We start from the raw sequence: 21,123 nt of genomic DNA on the forward strand, positions 1-21,123 counted from the left end.
CGGGGTGGGACGGGATGGGCTTTAAAGTCCCTTCAGAATGGTTTGGGTCAATGTTGTGGGGTTTGTTCCTTTCATAAAGCCACAAATGTTACATTTTAAAACCTCATGTAAAGTCAAATCCCATCAAAACAGAAAATTGACACAAATTTTAATATTTATATATTTTAAATCAAAACACAATTAAATATAGTATGTTTTAAGTACATGAATACTTGGGCATGAGAGAAATAAGAGGTGGTACATAGTACCAAAAACCTATACACAGCCTTTTTTTGCTTTTTTTCTAGACAATACAGTGTCTCTCTACAATCGAATATTGCAACAGAATAACACTTGCTAGTCAACCAAGATATCCTGAACATTGGAAATGATCGGAGTTCTTTTGCAAAGTGATTTTTGTTGCAAAAGTTTGAGGAAAAAAAGCAATCGTAAAACAAAAAAACCCAAAATAGAAGTGTTGTACAATAAAAATTCAGTGAGAACATGATGGTGAGACACCAAGTACTTCTGATATCCTGCAAAATCAATTCACTGGGGAAAAAAAGAGAGATGCTGTGTAACACAAGTGGCTTTTTTAGTAAAACAAAAGGTTTTGCAAGAGTTGATGATGTCAGGGAGAAGGCCAGAGGTGATTAAAAATCATTGTTCTTTGTAAACCAAACATCTGGAATTAGATACTAGGTTGGTTGGAGGACAACAAGCTATGGAGAATGGCAGCAACACAGGGCAGCAATTACTTTTTTCCTTGCTCGTGGGATGGAGTGGAAAGAAAATGGAGTGGCCTCTGGGGTATGGCCTCCTCGGAACGCGGACTGCACTGGGAGCCGCGGATCAGGAGCAGAGGGTGGCACAGTGCGAGGTTGGCTTCTGCATCTGCTCCGTGCTGGAAGCAGGGGTTTGTGTATGGGGGTGTAAGAGCTCGACCGGGGAGAGTTACACTGTCCAGGCTTCGCTCCTCATCATTCTACGCTGCCTTCAAAGTTAATGTAGTTATGAAGTAAAATACATTTATCTTACAGTTGAATACGCATCTATTTCAAGTAAGGAAAAATTAAACTTAGAACTTTTTAGGTCATTCACTGCCAAATAATAAATTCACTGTTTCAGGTTCGCTTCCCCAGCGGGCGGTGTTGGGGACGGCCCCCACGGCCTTTCCAATCGTATGTTTAAAAACTACAAGTAGTAGAACTAGAAACTACGGCAAAACCTTCCCCCTCTTTGTTGTGGCTTGTGTCCCATTCCAGATATTTTGCTTAAAAGTCTTTTTGAGACAGGGTCGAGTAATTGTGAAGCCGATCACAGTTTCTCAGTGACACAATCGTAAACTTCATCTCTTTAAAAATCATTATTACTGTGAATGCCACATACAACAGGAAAAAGTGTTTCTTCACGCTCTACAGTGGAGGTACGGGATGGCTTCTTCTTAATTCTTCCTTAGAAATGAGGGAGATTTCAGCAGTTGGAGTAACAGTTTTTATTGGCTGTGTTAAAGAATCCACCGAAAGGGAAAGTTCACTCATTCTCAAAATGGAAAACTGGATTTCCTGTTCTGATGCTTCTAAAATCATAGCTGGAAAAGGAAGAACAGGGTTAGAGTTCATTTTACCCTGCAACATACAAGGGAATCACTCAACAGAAAGACATTTTGTGTTTAAAAATACCAAAGCCAGGTATGCTTATGACTGGGAGAGAGAAAAACCACTAATCCCATAACACTCAACCTTCTGATTACTGTTACCATACTTGCTAAATTGAATCCAGAGCATCTGCTGCCACCTGACATTTCTAAATACTGCGCTGAGAGAACTTTTCATCCAGCCAGGCTGGAATCATCTAATTCCCAGCCAAGCTATTAAGTGAAATCATCATACAAGTCACTTAAATGTAGCTGCTGTGACTAAAATCAGTCACAAAGTGAGGCTATGGATCCATCCGTAGGTCTCATCACCGGGCTTTGGCACGTGTTTACATTCAATAATTAAAAAGGGGTGAGTTAATTTTAAAACAGCCGGGTGCCTGAAAGCCAGAGGCATTAACTTGGTGAACTGCTCCCATCATTACTTCACAGATCTACCGGCTGCGCCAGAACTGGGCTTTTTGGTTTGGAGTTTTTAGTTTAAACAGAGAACACATGAACCTGTGCAACCACACAGCCACTAAACACCACCAATGAACCACAAACCTACGGACGGGGCCACCGCGTCTCCTTTAAACAGAGCAGGCACAGCACGGCGCGACGCAGCACACCCAACAATACAACTTCCCAGCCGTTGGGTTTTACTAACGCTTTAGGGAAAGACACCGGCATTCACTGACACGAAACAGCAAATGTGAACTCAACGAGAAATTAACAGTATTGATCCTGCAACACAAATCACCCCTGACCAGTTAAGGCAGTTTGTAAAGACTCAAAAGGAGCAGAGACCATTTTAATGCCGGCACAGGAGAACCGCTACAGGTATCTGTTAGGGAATTCCACCATCATCATATGTAGGCTGAAACACTTCCAACCTTTGTTTCTTCGCATCGCACTCTGCTAGTTTGAACATTTAGAACGTGGGTTTCAGACACTAGGAAGGCAAAAGCTCTGCTCCTCCCACAGTCTCGCTTAAAGCAGATGAAGACCGGCAGCCTTTCCACCCCCTTACCTTCGTAACCTTCTCCGAAGGCGGTTCGCACTGCGCCTGCTGCATAACGTCATTGACTATCATCTTTGCTATCCTCCACGCCATCTCTTCTTGAGCCTGAAAGAACAGCCCCAAACACAGGTTAGTTTCAAGTTCTTCAAATAAAGTCCTCTCAGCACAATTCACACACTCAGCCTTGGAGATGCCATTAACCTTCACAACTCGGTGACCTGGAGTAAGCGCATCCTCCCTAGATGGAAACACACCTGGTTTCCAAGTACAGGATTAACTTCAATTATTGTCAATATTTATGGCTCGGTGTGATTTCCAAGAAAGTTAGTGATGTTTTTAGACTTATCTGTTGGGGACTTGTCCAGGCCCCTCTGAGGGGAAAAAAATGCAGCCTGTAAATCCACAGACAGTGGTAACTTCACAGACAAAAAAACCCCAAGAACAGCAGCATTTCCACTCCTATTTGTATCTTATTACACCATAAAGAAAACCTTTGTCTTCAAGCACACATTTAACCGTTACACGAGTTAAACCAGCGAGCACTGGCAAAAATCAAACTAGTTTCACACAAATCGTGTCTAGCTGACAGTTCTTGTCGGTGCACCAAGAAGATGCTCAGAGAAACAGCCAGGATTAGGAACTCCAACACTTCATTACTGTAATCGACACTGTGAAGTCAGTCACAAGGACAACATAAAAGCGAACACACCTCATCTGTGTTTCCTTGAACCCATTTCTTCATTGCTTGTGAAAACATGGACCCTAGTGGAGATAAAGAACAGGAAACAAGATATATTAGCAAACTCCATGACACACCTCTATAAAAGCTAATTCCTTCCATCCCTCTGAAGGGTTCGCGCTGCGAGTGTTGGAGAACAGAGCGGCATGAAAGGAAAGGGACTACATGGAGCCATGAGACACTGAGCCCCAACCATTTCCCTTTACCAGAGCCGAGAAGCAGCACTAACAGCAGCCCCCAAACTGGGTGGGAAGCATGAGGAGAGATGAAGTTTTTCATCTTGAGACCAAATCTTTAAAGGTTTGATCACCAGCTCAGCTGCTAGCGGCTTTCATCCCTGCCAGGTTCCATCGACAGCTCCAACTCCCACAGGCTGCTCATACTCTCAGCAGTCCAGCTGGATCAGAAAAGCAGAATTCAGTTACGAAACTGGGCCAAAGATGGGTTTTGCCTCAGTACGCAACTATCCCGTAAGCATCTCTATTTGGCTGAAAACAGATTTGAAGAGTCAAGGTTCTGGCTTATCTCGACGCCAGGAAGGAAAAGAACAGTTCTGCAGGTGTTTACAGAAGCCAAGAGAAAGAGGAAAGCAAACCTTTTGATTTTTTGACATCAGGCTCTGGTTCAGACTCTCTGATAAACTGTCCCAGGTCACTGACTCGTCCAAATGTCATCTTCCTGAAGAGAGAAAAAAAGAACCACAAAGGTTTCCAAGAGAACTCTGTCACTACAGAAAGCTACCAGTCAGAAAAACAAAAAAACCACCACAATAAGGACACCAGTGCCAGAAGATGGGCATGTCACCAATTACCACCTTTTCCATCTAGAATTTATATGCTGGGAAAAATCTCCCGCTCTTCTCACATAGCTGAATTCAAGGTATATCTTAAAAATTCTTCTAGAAACTCAAAGTAAGCAAACACTTCAATGACTCCATCACGTAATCTCAACAGGCAGCGCTAGCCAGTCTATGCTATCATAAAGACGTCGCTAGGGAGAAAATGGTTTGCAGTACTAAAAGGACAGAAGACTGGTATGCGATGGAAAAGCAAAGTAGCTACAGAAACACAAGATTTCTGTATGACATCCACAGAGCAGAAGAGTAACTTACAACAAAGTTACTCTCTACAACAAAGAGTAATTTAAACAGAGGAATGGCTGTGCAATCTTCTAAAGACATGAAGCACAAGCCCTTCTCTACCATGGGGCAGGGAGAAATCAAAGTTGCTCATCACAATATCAAAGGTGCCTGAGCTTATTCTTTGCTGTTCCAACCCCAAATAGGAACTATTTCGCTCTAGTTCGGACTCAAAGAGGAATAATAACTAGGATAGAAAGAAAACCCAATTGGAAATATTTTTTGGGCTGCCACTCTGGTCAGAGAAACATTCACTATGATATGGGTGTCAAATCAAGCTATTGAAATAAATTTACTTTCAAGTATCAAGACATGTACCAAGATTGCAACATCTCGCATTTATGTGTACTTTCCACGCAGGAGGACACAGCAGAAATCAAATAGAGGTGAAACACGCAGCTAGGAAGAAGGCTGAATGAACCTTACCCTGCATATGTTCGTTGATACAAAGATTCTGGATCCAAACTTGCAGCATCTACAATTATTGCTTCATCAAAATTTTTCAAGATTTTAACATTAGCCTTTTTGACATTCGACTACAAAGAAAAATTTTAAGTATTAGTTCCCAATGCAGACAACTCATAGCTTCTTAACAAAACTCCTATTTTAGTGCTTTTACACTTGGATAAACCTCCATAAAGTCTCTAGGCAAGCATAAAAGAATTAGAGAGGGTCTACACAGCAATGAACTCCTAATTCAGTGTGACGCTGCTTTTAAACAGAGGATGATAGTGTTATACAAACAGAGCCACAGGCACAAAGCACAGGTCAGCATCGTGCCTCTACAGACTGCTGCCTAAGCATCGCCAATCGAACAGATCTGCGTGTGCATGCAAAATGTTTGTGAGTACCTAACACTGAACTACCCCAAAAGCTGCAGCACCTTCGCTCAGCCCTCTCACACGCTTGGTAAGTGATTCCCACCCACCCTGTGCTTCCCCCATACACCAAGAACAAACATTTCTCTTTTGACTTGGAGTATTTATGTAAGATTATGAAAAAATCCAAGCAAATAGAGCTGCAGCAGGGAAAGCACAAATGCGCAGCAATCTATCAGCAACTTAACCCAGAACAGAAACATTTATAGCAGCTGCCTTGTGAATTCCTTTCCTGCTGCTCTGCGTAAGCGCTGTTCTTTATGCAAAAATATGCAGAGACCTGGAGATTCTCCTGTTCACATAAGCAGGAATGCACAAAATGCAGCACTTTGTTCCTAAATTGTCCAAACAAGCTGGTTAACAGCAGTTTCTCCTGCTCAGGCCATCAGGCAGCAGCAGGATATTTCAAGATGGCCAGAACACACATTTAATTCCCCACTTTGCAATATTCTCTCCTTGCAAAATAGGAGGTTTAAAAACACTACAAGCAGGTGGTAGAGTTTCCAAGTTGCCTGAAACACAGTACAGCAATAAAGTTGGTCTGGATCCTGGATTTAAACCCCACGGTAGCACTGCAGCATTCAATAAAAGCAATTCAGCAAAACCAGTTCTAGCTTAGCTCTCGGCTGGGCTTGCAGTGTGCATGCTCGCCTGGTTACAGATAAGCTTAGAATCTGCTCATCCTTTCCTCTTTCACACCTGAATTAAGCAAAGCTAGAATTCTTGGAACAGATGACTCCTGGTTAAAACCATCTCTGACGTTACTGGGATGGTTTGAGAGTGTAATGAGCTCTGCTGCCCGTTGCTGAGGCTCAGCCCACACGAGAATGCAGCTTGCAGAAAGCAGCACCACAAAAAGCAACAAAGAAGAAAGATGCTGGCCCGCAACCAGGGCACCGTGCAAAGCAAACACACAGCGGAGATTTCTCAATGACGCTGGAAGGGTAACTGAGCCGAAGGAGCCCGGGCATTCTTGTTTCTACCCAGCACAGCAAAGGAGCGGCCACACGGCTCTAATCATGCTTAAGGAACAATTAGAACGCCTTACCCAGCAATGGAATTTTTTTTACACCCAGCTTTATATTAAACTATACACATGCAAAGAAAACACAAGTATTCCCAGCTCAGGGCGTCTTGGGGTAACACAGCAGAGTACAGCTGCTCTCTTTGGGGAAGGGCAAGACTCTGGCCATTTTCTGTCAGACCAGCTGTCTTGAGGAGGACAGAGGGGCAAAGTCTGCCAAGATAAACTAGGGAACATCACCTGGTCAGGTACAGACTGTCACCGCTCTGTGCGCAAGCAGATGAATCCCTTAAGCCCTAGAACTGAGAGAACTCTTCAAGACAGAATATCTGGCACTTTCATAGAACTGAGCACACAAAACTCGTGTATTTATATGTAACCTCTATAGCATGTTCACAAGTGTCAGTGGTTATAATTATGGCACTCATTAAAACAACGTTATTTGTAATAAAAAGCATTTTTAAATGTTACAACACCATGAAACAGTCCAGTGAATGCCAACAGCTTAATATAATAACTTTGACAGGAAGAACCAAAAACAGTACAAGACTTTGGGTACAACAAATATCAGATACCTTTCTGTGCCAGTACTGTTTGTTTGAACTTAGGTTCAGGTACAGGAAACGCGTCCTAACATAACACAGGCTTTCATGTTAAAATGGCACGGGAAGCTTCAAATGAAAAGATGTTTCCTTACAGCACAGGAACTTTGATATTGATACAGCAAAGCCATTGCAGTATTTGCTACAACAGACTCAAAGCAGGAAACGCGTACCTGGGAGGCAGAACCATCCGGGCCCCCGACAGAATCGCTATCAGGAGAACTGCCAGGGCCATGGATATTCAGTGCAATATTCCCTCCTGGAAATTCATCTCCTCGTACTGAATGGATGAGATCATTCAAGTATTTGTAGTAAAGGTTGCTGGACAAGAAGCCAGGTAAAAAAACCTGAGAGACAGAAGGAGTCCTCTTTAATCAAAGCTGGTCTCACAACTACTGTAGATGATTTGCAGAATACAAGGGAAACACAAACATCTCTGTTCTTGCGTAGATGGTACACATGGAATTGTTCTGGATTAGTGATTGCATTGCTCTAAATTTGAGTCCTACTGCAAAATGAACAAATAACTATATACTAACTAAATCTTCCAGTAAGTGGAACTGAAGTTCCGATTTTTTTTTTCCCCTATAGAAATTTTAACAGTTCAAAAGTCAGCAGCAGCTCCAGAATCGAGTTGCTGATCTCCAGTATCCACGTATCCCCAAATGACTATGAGCCACACCACTGGTATTAGACTTGGACACAGCTGCTACTAGCAGGAAAATCTTCTAAAGACGTGTAATAAGCTGTTGACAGCAATTCACACAGGAGGAAATTTTGTTACTTCCATTCAAATGCAATAATCACCCAAGACAAATGTTTCACAGAGAATGAACAGAAGTTAGTGGGTGGTATCTTTTTCAAATCGGGCTGGGGAAAACAGTCTAGCAAATTTAGCCAAAGCTGTGATATTATCCAGGTAAACAGGAAGTCGGTGAAGGAACAGGAGAAATCAGAGATGCTGTAGGGGACACCTGACACGTTGCAGAATCTCCTCATCAACTGTCAAAACCGTTCCAAAGAAGGTATCTCACCGTCTCCATGGTAGTCCACGCCTGCCGCAAGGGAGTAGTGAAACAGTTGGGGAGAGGACCACCTTCCCTGCAGATGTTGGATTCAATCTCTAACCTCACCGCATCATCAAACCCAAGAGGATGCGTGGCTTGAAGGGAGAAGTACCTGCAGCACCGGAGGGGGAAGAAGACAACACAAAAGGATTTGCAAAACTTTGCTGGTGGTTAGCACCCACCCTTTCCACCCAAGACCATTCACCAAGCTGCAGCCACTGGATGGTGCAGGCTTCAAAACCATCCCTAAACCTGATCCCCACCACCTACAGGGGCAAAAATCCCAAATTCACACAAGCATTTTTGATAGAGCCTCGCCCTGAAGGTACAGATAAAAGAAAGAGCATCACGTGGTGATGAGCAGAATCTTCCACACACAGCTTTGCAGCCGGGATGAAGCAGTGAGTGCCCAGAGCTCTGATTTATCACTCACTCTACTAAGGACACCACTGAAAACAAGGTTTGCAAATGGAGTTGTGGGGGAAGCCTGATGAAAGTCAGAGGGAATTGTTTGCTGTCTCTCCATTTATTATTTCCTACTAGGGTAGGAACTCAAAAGCTCGTGGTCATGAGTCTCACGTTTGAGCTTTAAGAACAAACCTTTTCTGGAAGCAGTTTTGATGTCTGTCTTCCAGCTGCACTACTGCTAAGGGGAAGCACAAAATAAAGGCAAAAAGTTACACTACTGAGAGTGAGAGGAAAGTCTGATATTAAATGGGGATCTGGTCGCTTCCTTAAAAAAAGGAAAATCTTTTAAAATACTTCAAACAAGCACTATTTGGCTTTTCCCGTGTGTGATAACAGCTCCCACAGCCTACTTTAAATGGGTAACAGTATCTGAAACTTAAGGTTTTTCTACAGTGAGGCATCTGCCATCAGGTTTACACTTTCAAATGGCAACAAAATGGCTTTGATATTTGACAAACAAACAGGAACCCAAGCACTCAAGTCCTGAAAACCCTGAATTGTGTTTAAGAATGGAGTCCTTATACAGATTTTCTCCTCATGCATATTAAAAGTCCTCAAGTGCGTACACATCGAAGATACCTTAATAAAATGCATTTCAGCACAACAGTGCAAGAGGGCACAGTTAAGGTTTGAAAATGCAAGTTTCTTTTGTGCAGCGCAACACGAAACTACAAGCACAAAAATCAGAGCTTCAGAAACAAATAATTGTTGAACTCCCTCACTTGTCATATAAAATCATGGCATCATTCTGTGCTTCTTGCCCATCATACTGGCCTTTTTTGGCAGCGAGTTGAGACTGGAAGTTATCTGCTGCCAACCAGAACTGCAACACGTTAACTGCATCTTCCTTTTCCATGTACTGGAAGGGAAATTAAAAAAAAAAACAAGAGAGGAGGAATTAAAGGAGTTTCAGCAAGAAACTTAATAAGCACAAAGCTGCTCCTTCCCATTTAAAACAAGAAACAAAGACCAAATATTAATGATGCAAAATTGTCACCAGGACTTAGAAATATTCTGATTTTTCATATAGTGTTGCAGACAAAATCGTTAAAAAAAAAAAAAAGGAACTTATGACATTTCTGTACTGATTTTCACATTTAGTTTCTAAACAACAATTTATCACAGAGGAAATGTCATTTTCATGCTATACTTAGTTTATACTGAACTCAGCATACTGTCTCAGCTTCCCATCTTCCTGTTCCTAACTATGTTGGCTTGTCAGACTATTAGGACAAGTATTTTACTACCGACAGATGATTCCCTAGAGGCAGAGGGCCTCCAACTGTAAAGTCATACATTTAACCTACTACACTCCAATCTGACACCCTCTCTATGTAAAGCTCGTGAATTATTTGCTATCTGTAAGATGCTTAAGGCTTAAGTCACCACTTCACCTGGCAAGATTAAGATGACTGTGTCAAAACTGTTACAAAGCAAAGAGACACTGAGATGCAGCCACTAACTGGAAAAGATCTGCACAAATATGCACTCTACAATATGGTGCGCAGGTCTGAACGCTCTACACATGGGCAGGAAACACTCTAATGCATTTTCTGCCAGAAAAAGATAAACCTCATCTTTCTGGTTGTATCTGAGGTGTCTTTAATTGGGGGATAAATAGTTTCTTCCCTTTGATACAAAGGAATAATTGAAAAACCCAAACCCTAACACTCACCTCAGAGAAATAGAACAGGGCTGATTCACAGAAAAGTATGTCAGCCAGATAAACGGTCCCGCTAGTCAGCACCTCAATCTGGTATTTACAGAAATGATGACTTCGCAAAAATTCACTAAAGTGCCTGCACACGGACAGACCAAATATTGGTTATTAAGGGTCAACAGCATTCAAGGCACCTCATGAACCCATTAGTTCTTGCCCCAGAAGTCTTATAATTTTAGTTAGATAAAAGCAAAACAAGCAATAAACAGTGCAGGTTTACAAACGGCACAAGGAAGACAAAGAATGCAATTACAGTATGCACATACGAATGGATTTGGAGGAAGAAATCGGAGCAGTTTCAAGTACAGAAGACTGCACAAAAAAGGGATTATATGGTTACGCCTCCATAAACATTTTTAATGAACCAACTTTTGCAAAAGGACAACAGACACACGAAATCAAATCATTCAATCAACTTACTCTTGTTCCATTGCATTAAACACTATTGACTGTGCTGTAACAAAACAGTTTGGATCCACTTGTCCGTCTTCCCCACAAATCTTTGCTGCAAAGAAAGAGCAAGTTAACTTTAACGTGCATTTGGCTGATCAAGCTGAAGGACACGAGCGATGATCAGGTAATAAAGAATAGCAGTTCGAGACTCAAACCTAGATTTCCTACAGAACCACCAGGAATCTTTCATTAATTTAAGGGAGATCTCTGAAAGTTCTTCAGGGGATATTGCACAGCAGGGATAATTGCACAGCAATCCTGAGAGGTCAAATCCACCAATAGCTGTGATATGATAACTACCTTTTCATAACTGACTTTAAAAGTCACAAAAATAAAAAGAAATCTGAACATATGTGGCATCAAATACACATTTTTATACATACAGGGAGGTAGGAAGCTCTGAAACGAGTAGGCAATATATGTTCTTACCAACTATGTCATTTCTCATTCCTTCTGTAATAGGTATTGGTTTAGCAGCATCTGGAGAAATATATTTGGTAAAGGTACTAACTGCATCCCGTTCTATACCTACAAAGAAGAAATACACAATCAAACGCTGAATTCCTTGGCATAGGTGTGAAACGAGGAGCGAATAATCAATATCTGCTCTTCAGAAAAGCAAGTATCTAATGGTCAGTAACAAGTTTCCTTCCCATGAAACCTCCCTTCCACTAGTCAGTACTTTGCTACTGGCTGTTCTGTCTCAGTAAGCCCGAAATGGACCAGTTGGTGAGACGGAATAAAGATGCAGAGCTCTGAATTCCTTACCACCAGACAAGACAGCACTCCCCCCCATCAGCCGCACACCTCAGTCCCTGAAGCAATGCCTTTCTGCCAAAAAGACTGGTGAAGTTCCCAGTTTCTAGCTCTCATCATAGAGGCTATAACACACTTGTGTTATAAAGGAATTTAAAGAAAAAACAATCTCAAAATGGGAAGCCTCAGAACAAGGCGTACGCTTTACGTGTCATCTGTCAGGAGTTAGGACACTGCTCTGGAAGAGAGGGGAAAAAAATACACTCCAGACTTTTCAGATTTCTCAAAAAGGACACAGTACTTTCAAATTCTTTACAGACATCAGAAAGCAAAGGTTTTTTGTGACTAAAGTATCCCTGTGTTTAAGCTACTCTGGGGCTAAAGGTATTGTGGAAATACGTGATAAGTAACTACATGAGAACGACAAACAGCAAAAGAAAGGGATGCAACACAAGGAAACAGTTGGGCAAACAAAAGGAACTGATATGAAGAAAGGAGCATTTCCTTTTTGTCTGTACACTTGCACAAATGAGGGAGGGCTCAGTAGATGCAAAGTAGAGAAACAGGTTGCTGTGCATGTATCTTTTAACTTTATACGTATGTTTTAACTTCATCCTTACTTCTAGAAACCTCTGAGGAGACGGACTCCAAATGAGAACAGATCAGCCACAACGGGAGGAACTCGATCTAATAAATCCAAGAATGAAACCAGCACATTCCACACAAAAAAAAATCTCTACAACCTTCTTGTAACTGTTACTTCGTCATTTTATACGATGCACAATATTTACCTTTCATGGCAAGTTAATTATCAATTCTCAGCCACATCAGCCATATTTTCTGAAATGCTTTTAAGCTGGGGGTGGGATGGGTGAGGGAAGAACGGGACACGGCAACGTTCATCTTCACCTTTAGTGTTACACAAGTAGGACAGAGGTAACCTAAGCTTATTGGAGCACAGAATGATTCTGAAGTCTCTTCACAGCGTATTTATTTTTAAACAGACAGACAATACAGAGCTCAAACTGACCATCAGCTTATCCACAAGGTAACACACAATTATGTTCCTCCTCACAACATCATGTCATCCCAAGAACCCACGGGAACTGAGTCAGCTCACTGCACAGAGCAAGCCGCAGCCAGCACGGTCCCCATCTCTCCACCTTTTCAAAGAAAGAGAACACATGGCACTTACTTTTCATCAGTTTTCCTGACAAGTCTTTTAGTGCAGAGGAAGGGCTGTTTCTATTTGATACTGTAAGCTTGGAAGAATCTTGCTGATCAGCTGGAACAGAATGGGTCCCAGTCTCAGATTTTCTTAGACAAAGAACACTGGCGTTATCGCTCTCCTGATGTGAGAGCACGTGGTTCGGGCTGTTGCTAGTTCTGTCGTCCTTGTCTGAAGCCAGCGGCTTGGTCCTGACCAGGCAGACTGTGCTAGAACCCTCCAGTCTCTCCTCAAGTAATCCTGTTGGAGAAGACAATGCCATTTCCTGCTGTTTGGAGGGTGACACGGGCTCTGCCAACGAACTCTGCTTAACGGTGTTCAGGCTATGCGCTCTTATACGGGACCATGTTGTGGAGTGGAAGCTTTCGGCCTCTAGCCAAAATTTAACCAAGTGTTCCATTCTGCGTAGTTCCATAAACTGGATAAAATAAGGGAGGGCTACATTGTCCTGCAGAACTTGTTCAAGGGTCTTTGAAAGGCTTGATTTGGTCTCTTGAGCCTGATAATTCAGACACGATCTGCCTAAAGAAAAACATCAAGGGAATGACTCCACATTGTACAACAGATAAGGGCATTTAATTAAAGAACATCCTGCAATGGAACCGGTGAAGAGGATTCCAACGGAACGGTGCTACACAAAGTAACAGAACCTCTTTTAATAAATGTACAGTCCCCATTCAAAATCCTTCTAGGCTAACACATGCTATTGTAACATCAGTCCAATTCTTTAATTACCTAATCCACTTGCCTGAAAATCAAAGGATGGCGAGCGTACCACTAATACACACAGAATAAAAAAAATGTTGACATTATAGAGCCGATGAAGCCTTACCTAAGTCTCCAAAATGAGCAGCTTCCATGTGACTCGGCTGCTTCTTAAGGGCAGCTGTTCGACTGCTGGAAAAGGAGTCCATGTTGGCAGAGATGGCATTAATCGCCACATGGCTTGGTCCTGCAGCCTCCAGCAAGGCATGATTTCTAGTGCTTCTCTGAGGGGAATGTACTGGTAGTGGAGCTAGAATCAAGACAGAAGTCATTAAGACAAGGACCCCAAGACCTCTTCTACACTGTGTCCAATGCTAAGCACCCCAAGATAAGCCAGAGAGCTTGCAAGAGTCAATCTTGTTAAACACCTCACTGTAGCACGTGATCAAGGATCTGGTGAGATTAAAGACCACAGAAATAAACAAGTTTTATTGTAGCAAGAACAAACTCACTTCTAATAGATCAGTGGTACCACCCCCCTTTATTTTCCTTATTCTGTAGCTAATCAAAACATGCCACGTCTAAGTTTACAGCTGAAATATCATCCCAGTGTCTTCCTGCTTCCTTGATAACCACTATTGTAACAGCTTAATACTTTGTCAACAATTTAGTGTGGCTGCAATGCTTATGATGATCCATTTCCGTACCTTTTTTGAAGGCTAAAGCGCACTACAGAATCCCGAATTATGAAACTATCTGTGAGTTTTGACAAGAATAGTTTTAAAAAATGTTTCCTTTGCTTCTAATTGGCTTTAAGAGAAAACAGTAGTTGGGAAAGATCCCTGATGAACCCCAGGTTATGAGCCCTAACCTCCTCTAGCTGTGTCAGAACTCAGCTGGCTATTTGAGCCCAAATAAGAACTTCCTCACATAAAGCTCTGCCAGCGAAAAAGCATCAACTAATTGTTAATTGATGACAAAGCTAAAAAAAACAAAACACACTCAGACCGGTTTCAAAAGCTCTTGGGAAATTCCATTTGATTAGGATGTCATGCAAGGACATCTTACACCTCTGACTCTTAAAAATAAAGTGAGTCAGATGACACTATCGCAGCACACTACTTCCTAGGAATGTGTTTCATCAGGGTGTCAAGCTGCTTGGTTTTGATGCTGCATTACTTTATTTTTGTTCACAATTTTGACACGCGATGACAGTTTCACACTTGCACATCATGGTAACAGAACCTTAGGAGCAGCACTATAGGAGCGCAAAAATGTTTAAACGACTGCTAAATGTTTCTCCAGCTGCAGCATCTGCTACCAGGACACTGCTTGCCACCTTTTACAAAGCCTCTGATATTTAATACTAACAATAACGGAGAAAACACACACTTCTTCAGGCCAAAGGGTGGCAGCCAGTTGCTGGGCTGATGGCAGTAACCAAGGGGAACTTGTTGGAGGCTACTCAGGTAGATCTACAGCCACACTCCTCGCACCGGTTTAGGTTTTTGTGAATTAGATTCAAATTTGATACTTTTTATGATGAACTTCTCAAGCAAAATCATTCTACTTCATCTAAGGATCAAACATCTGTTCCAAAACCTCTAGAAAAGCACTGCATCACTCGCCTCACATCATACTGCTTATGGAACAGTCGCTTGCCAAACTGGGAAGATGTTCCCTGCTTGCAGCAGCTCGCAATGTGGTAATACAATCAATTTTTATTTTTATTTAAAGGGTCACCACACTGCAGCCTTTTCCTGGTAAACACTTTCAGGTCGTCATCGAAGATTGTAGTAGCACTGAAATCGCATGTGTTATTAAATGGATTCAACTCCCTGTTCCCTATATTTGATTTGAAAGGCAGACCAGCGAGGTGAAAAAATGCCTTTAATTTTCTCTTGATCTCCACGTAACATATTAACAAGTACGGAAACAGGATTTTGCCTAAAGGATAAAAAAGTAACAGCTCAGATTCACACAAATTACCCCATTGCCTTTTAGTATCACAATAAAAACTGAGAGGATAAATAGCCTTGTTTTCCCATGGTTTATAAACTTCATTCCTATCAATTTTTTTTTCTCTCCTAACAGATTTAGCAGCAAAATTGCTGCACCGCACAGAGCGGCACTGGAATAGCTACTCATTCTGACCAAGACTCAGCTCTTCAGCTTTAAAATCCACATCAGTCAAAGCTAAATCAGACACTGGCAGCCTCTTCCAAATCATACACAGTTAAATTACACTTTCAAAAGTGTAAAGTACGCTACGTGTAAGCAAGAACCTTCAGAAGCCGTTTGTTGTAGATAAGAAACAACCACTATCCACAAGGTGACTGACTTGCATGATCACTTTGAATTAAAGCTTGTGTCTGACATAATTTAATAACCTCCTCTACTTGCAGATTCAGCAAGATGACGAGGAAAGATTAGTTACTATAAATACTTGGAAACAGAATTAAGTTTTGGTTTGTTTTAATGTATAGGTCACATCCGCGCTTGGTTGCAAGGAAACTATTCCACTGGTTTAAATAAAAAATGGCAGATTATGTTAGATAGCTGTATCTATAGACAAAATAAATATTGATCTTACATTTAATTGCCTTCACATCTGTGGTCTTTTCTTGTTCTTTGCCTTTCACTGCAAAATACGAAGGAAAATGTTAATGCTATTTTGGGTGCCTAATAGCATTTACCCAAGAATGGCCACAAAACCCCCAGCTTCAGCAAGCACCAAAGGCAGATGTAAACTATTAATTTATTAAAACTAGTCCCTCCTATTTAAATATGCACATCTAATAGCTGACAGAGGCTCTCAAAGCTTTCGTGTTGGTTTATTTTCAAAAGCAAAACCTATCACCCATGAATTAAGTTTAACGAAATACAGTATGCTAAAATTAACACCGAGAAAGACGATTGCTGTCTGTATGATTAAAGCCAGGCCACATCCAAGGTCACTTTAATAAACAACATTAAATGGGAAGAATGGGACAGGTGCTTCTTAAGAGCACGGGGCATGGCAGATGCCCTCTGTGAACCGGTTACCGTACACCTAAACCAAACATCTCCCTCGTGCTACAGGAACTGTTGTACCACACCAGAGACATAAGTAGAACCAGCCCGTGACTCCTCAGCCGTGACAAATGCACAGAAACGGTCTGGAAATACTGCAAATAGTTAATTCTCTCACAAAGGACACTGCTGATCCACCACCCAGCCCATGGCACGAACTGACGGGAAGATAACAGTGAAAAAAGTTGTGATGGAAAACCAATCTTTTTTATTTTTAAAAGGAAGCTCCTAACGGAAGCAGAGGCGGCAATCAGCTTAAAACAAAAATAAAGAAACCAAAGGAGTACACAAACAGGATGGCATGAGAAACAAATTAAGTGGTGATACTGAATAACAGCAGCAAAACCTTCTCTGCTGCTCCAGGCTGGGATTACTGCTACAAACAGGTCACCTCTGAACACAGATTGTGGAGTCCTTCCAACCATAACCACAAATCACAACCCAGCACAATCACACATTAACATCACAAAACACGAGTAGATTAAAACCCCTTTCCTATTTCAACTGGAGCATTTTGAATATTTTAAAGGTCCAGAGCTCTCTCTGGTTACATAAGCGCCCGGTGCGGTGGCGGCCACAGCACTGCTGAGCCCTTGGCCCTCGCTGCACAAGCGCAAACGGGCCACTCGGCATTTCAGACCCAAGCTGGCAGCTAGCACGTTCCCTCTCTGGTAGAGGGGAGAAGCCTCCGCTAAAAGCACTGGATTCTTTCGAAGCTGCGTTCCTGCAGCCCGACTGCAGCTGTGAGCAGCGAGAAGAACCAGCTTTTACATAACTGGGGACTGCTGACATGCAGGAGAAAAAGCACTGAGGAAAACCTGCATGGCTGCAGGAGCATGGGATGAAGCAACCTCTCTACACAGCGTTACGCACGCTTTATCTTTCCAAAGCGATTCCAACAGTTGATTGGTCAAATCAATTCCTAACTACCGGCACGATTCCTGCGTTTCAACAGTCTCCTCCATAAGCCTATTTTCAGTTTAAATACATCTGTTCCCTCTCACCAACTACTCAATTCCTCTCTAATTACCTACTTATTACTGGTAATACAAACTCCGGGTTCATGTTCCAAACAGTTTTATACACAGGCTTCTTTTGTCCCCATCAGCTTCAAGCAGAACAAAATTAGGAAGTTAAGAGCAAAGGGAAAAAGAAAACTCCTTTCCGTGACCAGACCAAACCTTAGAGAGAGAAGTTTCACTGAGGAATTTACTTTCACTTCCCTCAAAAAAGCGGATGTCACTTGGTATCTGTGTGAAACCAGAGAGGGGACTGTGGGACGCGATGACCAAGGACTGAAAGTTTGTGAGAATTTTGAGCAGTAAAGCCCACGCACAAAGCAGCGACACATCGAACTGATGCAAGCCAGGCACATGAGAGCTTAGAATTGTAATTCGCATCTGGAAATACAGAAGCGGGAACAAACCTGAACTGTGCACACGCTGTATATATGTATCACAGAAATGATACATAACTCCAGAGGCCAGCCAGCTAGATGGACTGCGCATGTTATTTCCAAGATATCCCTAAAGAATGAGCGTGGAGCCCGGCTGTTTTCATTGATAACAATTTCATAATCTGCCCTCAAGCAGCCGGCTCTGGTTCAACTCTTACAGTTTCATTCTTCAATCTACTATCCACCGTTAGTTTTCCAGACCTTTGTTTTAAGGCCTAGGCTAAAAAGAAAAAAAATCATTTCACTGCTGGTTTTGATTTTCGACATGTTAGTAGTCTTATGATCCTTGCTCTGATTTAATTTTAAAAAGTTATTTTAACTTTTATCCAATGCTATATCCTCCTAAATAACAGCAGCTCAGCTGGAGAACGCTGACACTTTTATGTGGTCTTGGATTGCACGTGTCTGGTCTACAAAGTTTTATCGTAAGCCTTAATTTGTTGCTTTTCTCCCAGCTGCAGTTTAAGATCCTCTCGAAAAGCCAGTATCTAAAATGGAGATTACACAAACCAATACTATCTTACGTACAACCCTGCTGAAAGCATACTTCTGTCTCCTTCACGGGGCCTCTCCAGGGCATTTAGACCTGACTGTGCTTCTCTGACCAAAGATTCTTTAATCAAAGGAACACAGATACTCAATTAGACATTTCATTACTTCCTCCCTGAGAAAGCTTTCACCGAAGCTTACACCATTGCTATGAGCACACACCAGGATGGAACATCAGCTCCACAATTCTCCTCCTCTGCGAAGCAGTAGTTTGAGCAGTTCATAAGCAGAATGCAAGTCTTATTCTGCAGCTCGACATTAACGTGTAAACATCCCCAAAACAACTGTGGCACTTGCAAAACCCTCAGTGGATTTCAAGAATCTTCAAAATTACTCATACAAACTGGAGTTTAAACTAATTTCTTCCAGGACTATGGCACTAACCTCCACAAAGAATGACATTTTCAAAGCTGCCGCTTTGCCTGAGCAAGCTTACAACAGGCCATCGTCTTGGATAATACATTCTTTCCTTCTAATTTGCCTCCCAAGATGAACATTTTGGGTTTTAGGAACTGAGAAATGCTTTAGGAGAGCTGGAAGAGCAATGGTCAGATTGCCTGGGCTGCAGCACTACAAGAAAAAAGAACCGCTTTCCCAAGAGGCCCTTCCTAAAAGGTGCCACTTTCAACAAAAACCACTCAAACCACACAGCGTGCAGACCGAGAGTCCTCTACACCGCGTTTCATCACACGCTGCAGCTCAAGTGCCTTCAAAGCATTTCACTCTCAAAGAACATTTCAGCTATATCCATTTGCACTACTGGAATATTATAAATATTTCAGGAGCCTTAGGTTTCAAATCTCAGCTCGTGCTCCAGAGCATCAGCAAATCCATCACAGAGTGATTTATCAATGACTCCTCTGGCTTCCACTGAAACTCAGCACCTTGAGGTCCCTTTCCAAAGGGTTTTCAGCCACTGCTACACTGTGCTCGGCCTGTTATCGTTTCCACGAACATCAGCACTGAGGAAAAAACACTCTGTAAGCTGTTAAAGAGGCCCCAAAACTGCACAAATTTTGTGCAAGCCTGTCCCACCACCAAAGCTATCGGTCTGAGAAGATGAGCTTGCATTCTCCCAGGACAGAGGGCTGGGAAGTGGCTCCCAAGGAAGGAGGGAAGGGAGAAAAAGGGAAGGAGGGAGGGAGAGAGAATCCCTGAAAGAGTTTAAAAGGCGGGTAGACCAAGTGTTTAGCAGTAAGATTTAGTAGTGGACAAGTATGACTGGGCTTGTTGATCTCAAAGGTCTTTTCCAATCTAGTGATTGATTCTATGATTCTATGAAAAAGGGAAAGAGAAAGAGAGGGACGGAGAGAGGCAGGGAGAGGGAAAGAAAGGGAGGAAAGGAAGGAGGGAAGCAGGGAGAGAGAGAGAAAGGGAGGGAAGGAAGGAGGGAGGCAGGGAGAGAGGAAGGCAGGGAGGGAGAAAGGAGGGAGGGAGGCTGCGGCCCATCCCCGCTGCAGCCGCGATGACAGCGCCCGCCCCGCGCCCCGAGGGAGGGAAGGCCCCGCACTGACCGTGATCCGCGGGGATCCCGCTCCTCGGGGCCCGCGCCGAGGCCGGGGGGGCAGGGCCGGGGCCCGGCAGCCGCCGCTCAGCCCCCGGGCTGCCGCCCGCCGCGCCCCTACCTTTCCGCCTGAAGAAGGACATAGTGCCGGGGCGGGGGCGAGGCGGCCGCTGGGAGGGGGAGAAGGAGGGGAGGGAGGGGGCGAGGGCAGCGCCCGGGCTCCCTATGAATGAGACGCCTTCCTCCGCCCGCCGCCTCCTCTCCCTCCGCCTCTTCCTCCCGCGGAGGCGCCAGCGGCCGCCATGTTGTCAACAACCGCCCCGCTCCCTCTTCCGGTCGGACCGCGGGGCACGACGGGACGCGCCCGCCTCACTCAACATGGCCGCCTCGGCGTCGGACGGGCCTGGCTATCTTCCGTTCGGGGCGGCCATCTTGGATGAGGGCAAGAAGCTCACGGGGGTCCGCAGCTGGGGCGAGGAGGCGGCCATCTTTCATAAGGGCTAGGGGCGCGGGCGGCGTGAGGTGCGGGCGGCCATGTTGGTTGAGGGCCAGCGGGGCCTTGAGTGATACCGAAAACGCCAGCAAATAACCTCTCTAAGACTCGTTCTGGAGTTTTAGGAAGCAAACACCCTTTCTCAGGGCTGGGCAACACGAGGGGCGAGCTCCATCACTCGTGTGCAGCCAGACGAGAGCTGGGACAGAAGAGGTTTCCCACTTAGATGCATATGAATAAATTTTCCCAAGAATCTTATGCATATTCTATTTCTTCCAAGGTCTAATTTTAACGTTATTATGAACTGCACAGCAGGCAAATCTCTTGCTGATTTGGAGCTTTGGAGCCCGCTCTGCCTGACCTCCCATTTGAGAGAGACTGCAGAGGCGATTGAGAGATCTGCTCAGCACGGGTCACACTGAGCACAAGCCGTTACCGCCTCCGAAGCATCAACGGTGTCTGGAAACACTGCTGGAAAGAAAATGTGAGAGTCTGTCTGACTTTCAAAATAAAAATACAATTGTTTAGCTGAAACTTGACTTTAGCTTCAATCAAAAATACTCCGTATTTTATTATAGTAACTACTTCTTGTATCATGAGGAGGTGCTTTGGGGATGCTGTGGCAATCTGGG

General features: G+C 43.4%; 1 protein-coding gene across 3 annotated transcripts; it reads right to left on the minus strand.

Annotated features, from left to right (window-relative positions):
• Positions 1-137: 137 nt before the first annotated feature.
• AKAP10 (A-kinase anchoring protein 10) lies at positions 138-20,339 on the minus strand. 3 transcript variants are annotated; one of them, XM_054084881.1, is made up of 15 exons: positions 20,009-20,339; positions 16,011-16,058; positions 13,545-13,727; positions 12,680-13,234; positions 11,158-11,256; positions 10,696-10,780; positions 10,231-10,354; positions 9,278-9,414; positions 8,055-8,199; positions 7,194-7,367; positions 4,943-5,052; positions 3,974-4,056; positions 3,349-3,401; positions 2,649-2,744; positions 138-1,570 (listed from the first exon to the last, which is right to left on the minus strand). In XM_054084881.1, exons 1-15 carry the CDS (start codon positions 20,139-20,141, stop codon positions 1,565-1,567), a joined length of 2,031 nt encoding a protein of 676 aa, XP_053940856.1. In that variant the 5' UTR covers positions 20,142-20,339; the 3' UTR covers positions 138-1,564. The 3 variants fall into 3 exon arrangements, 2 of the variants coding, with proteins under 2 accessions (XP_053940856.1, XP_053940857.1); XM_054084882.1 differs by having other exon boundaries at positions 139-1,570; positions 20,120-20,339; XR_008453105.1 differs by lacking the exon at positions 138-1,570 and having other exon boundaries at positions 3,349-3,866.
• Positions 20,340-21,123: the final 784 nt, after the last annotated feature.

This window comes from Cuculus canorus, chromosome 20, assembly GCF_017976375.1.
Source record: "Cuculus canorus isolate bCucCan1 chromosome 20, bCucCan1.pri, whole genome shotgun sequence".
Taxonomy (NCBI): domain Eukaryota; kingdom Metazoa; phylum Chordata; class Aves; order Cuculiformes; family Cuculidae; genus Cuculus; species Cuculus canorus.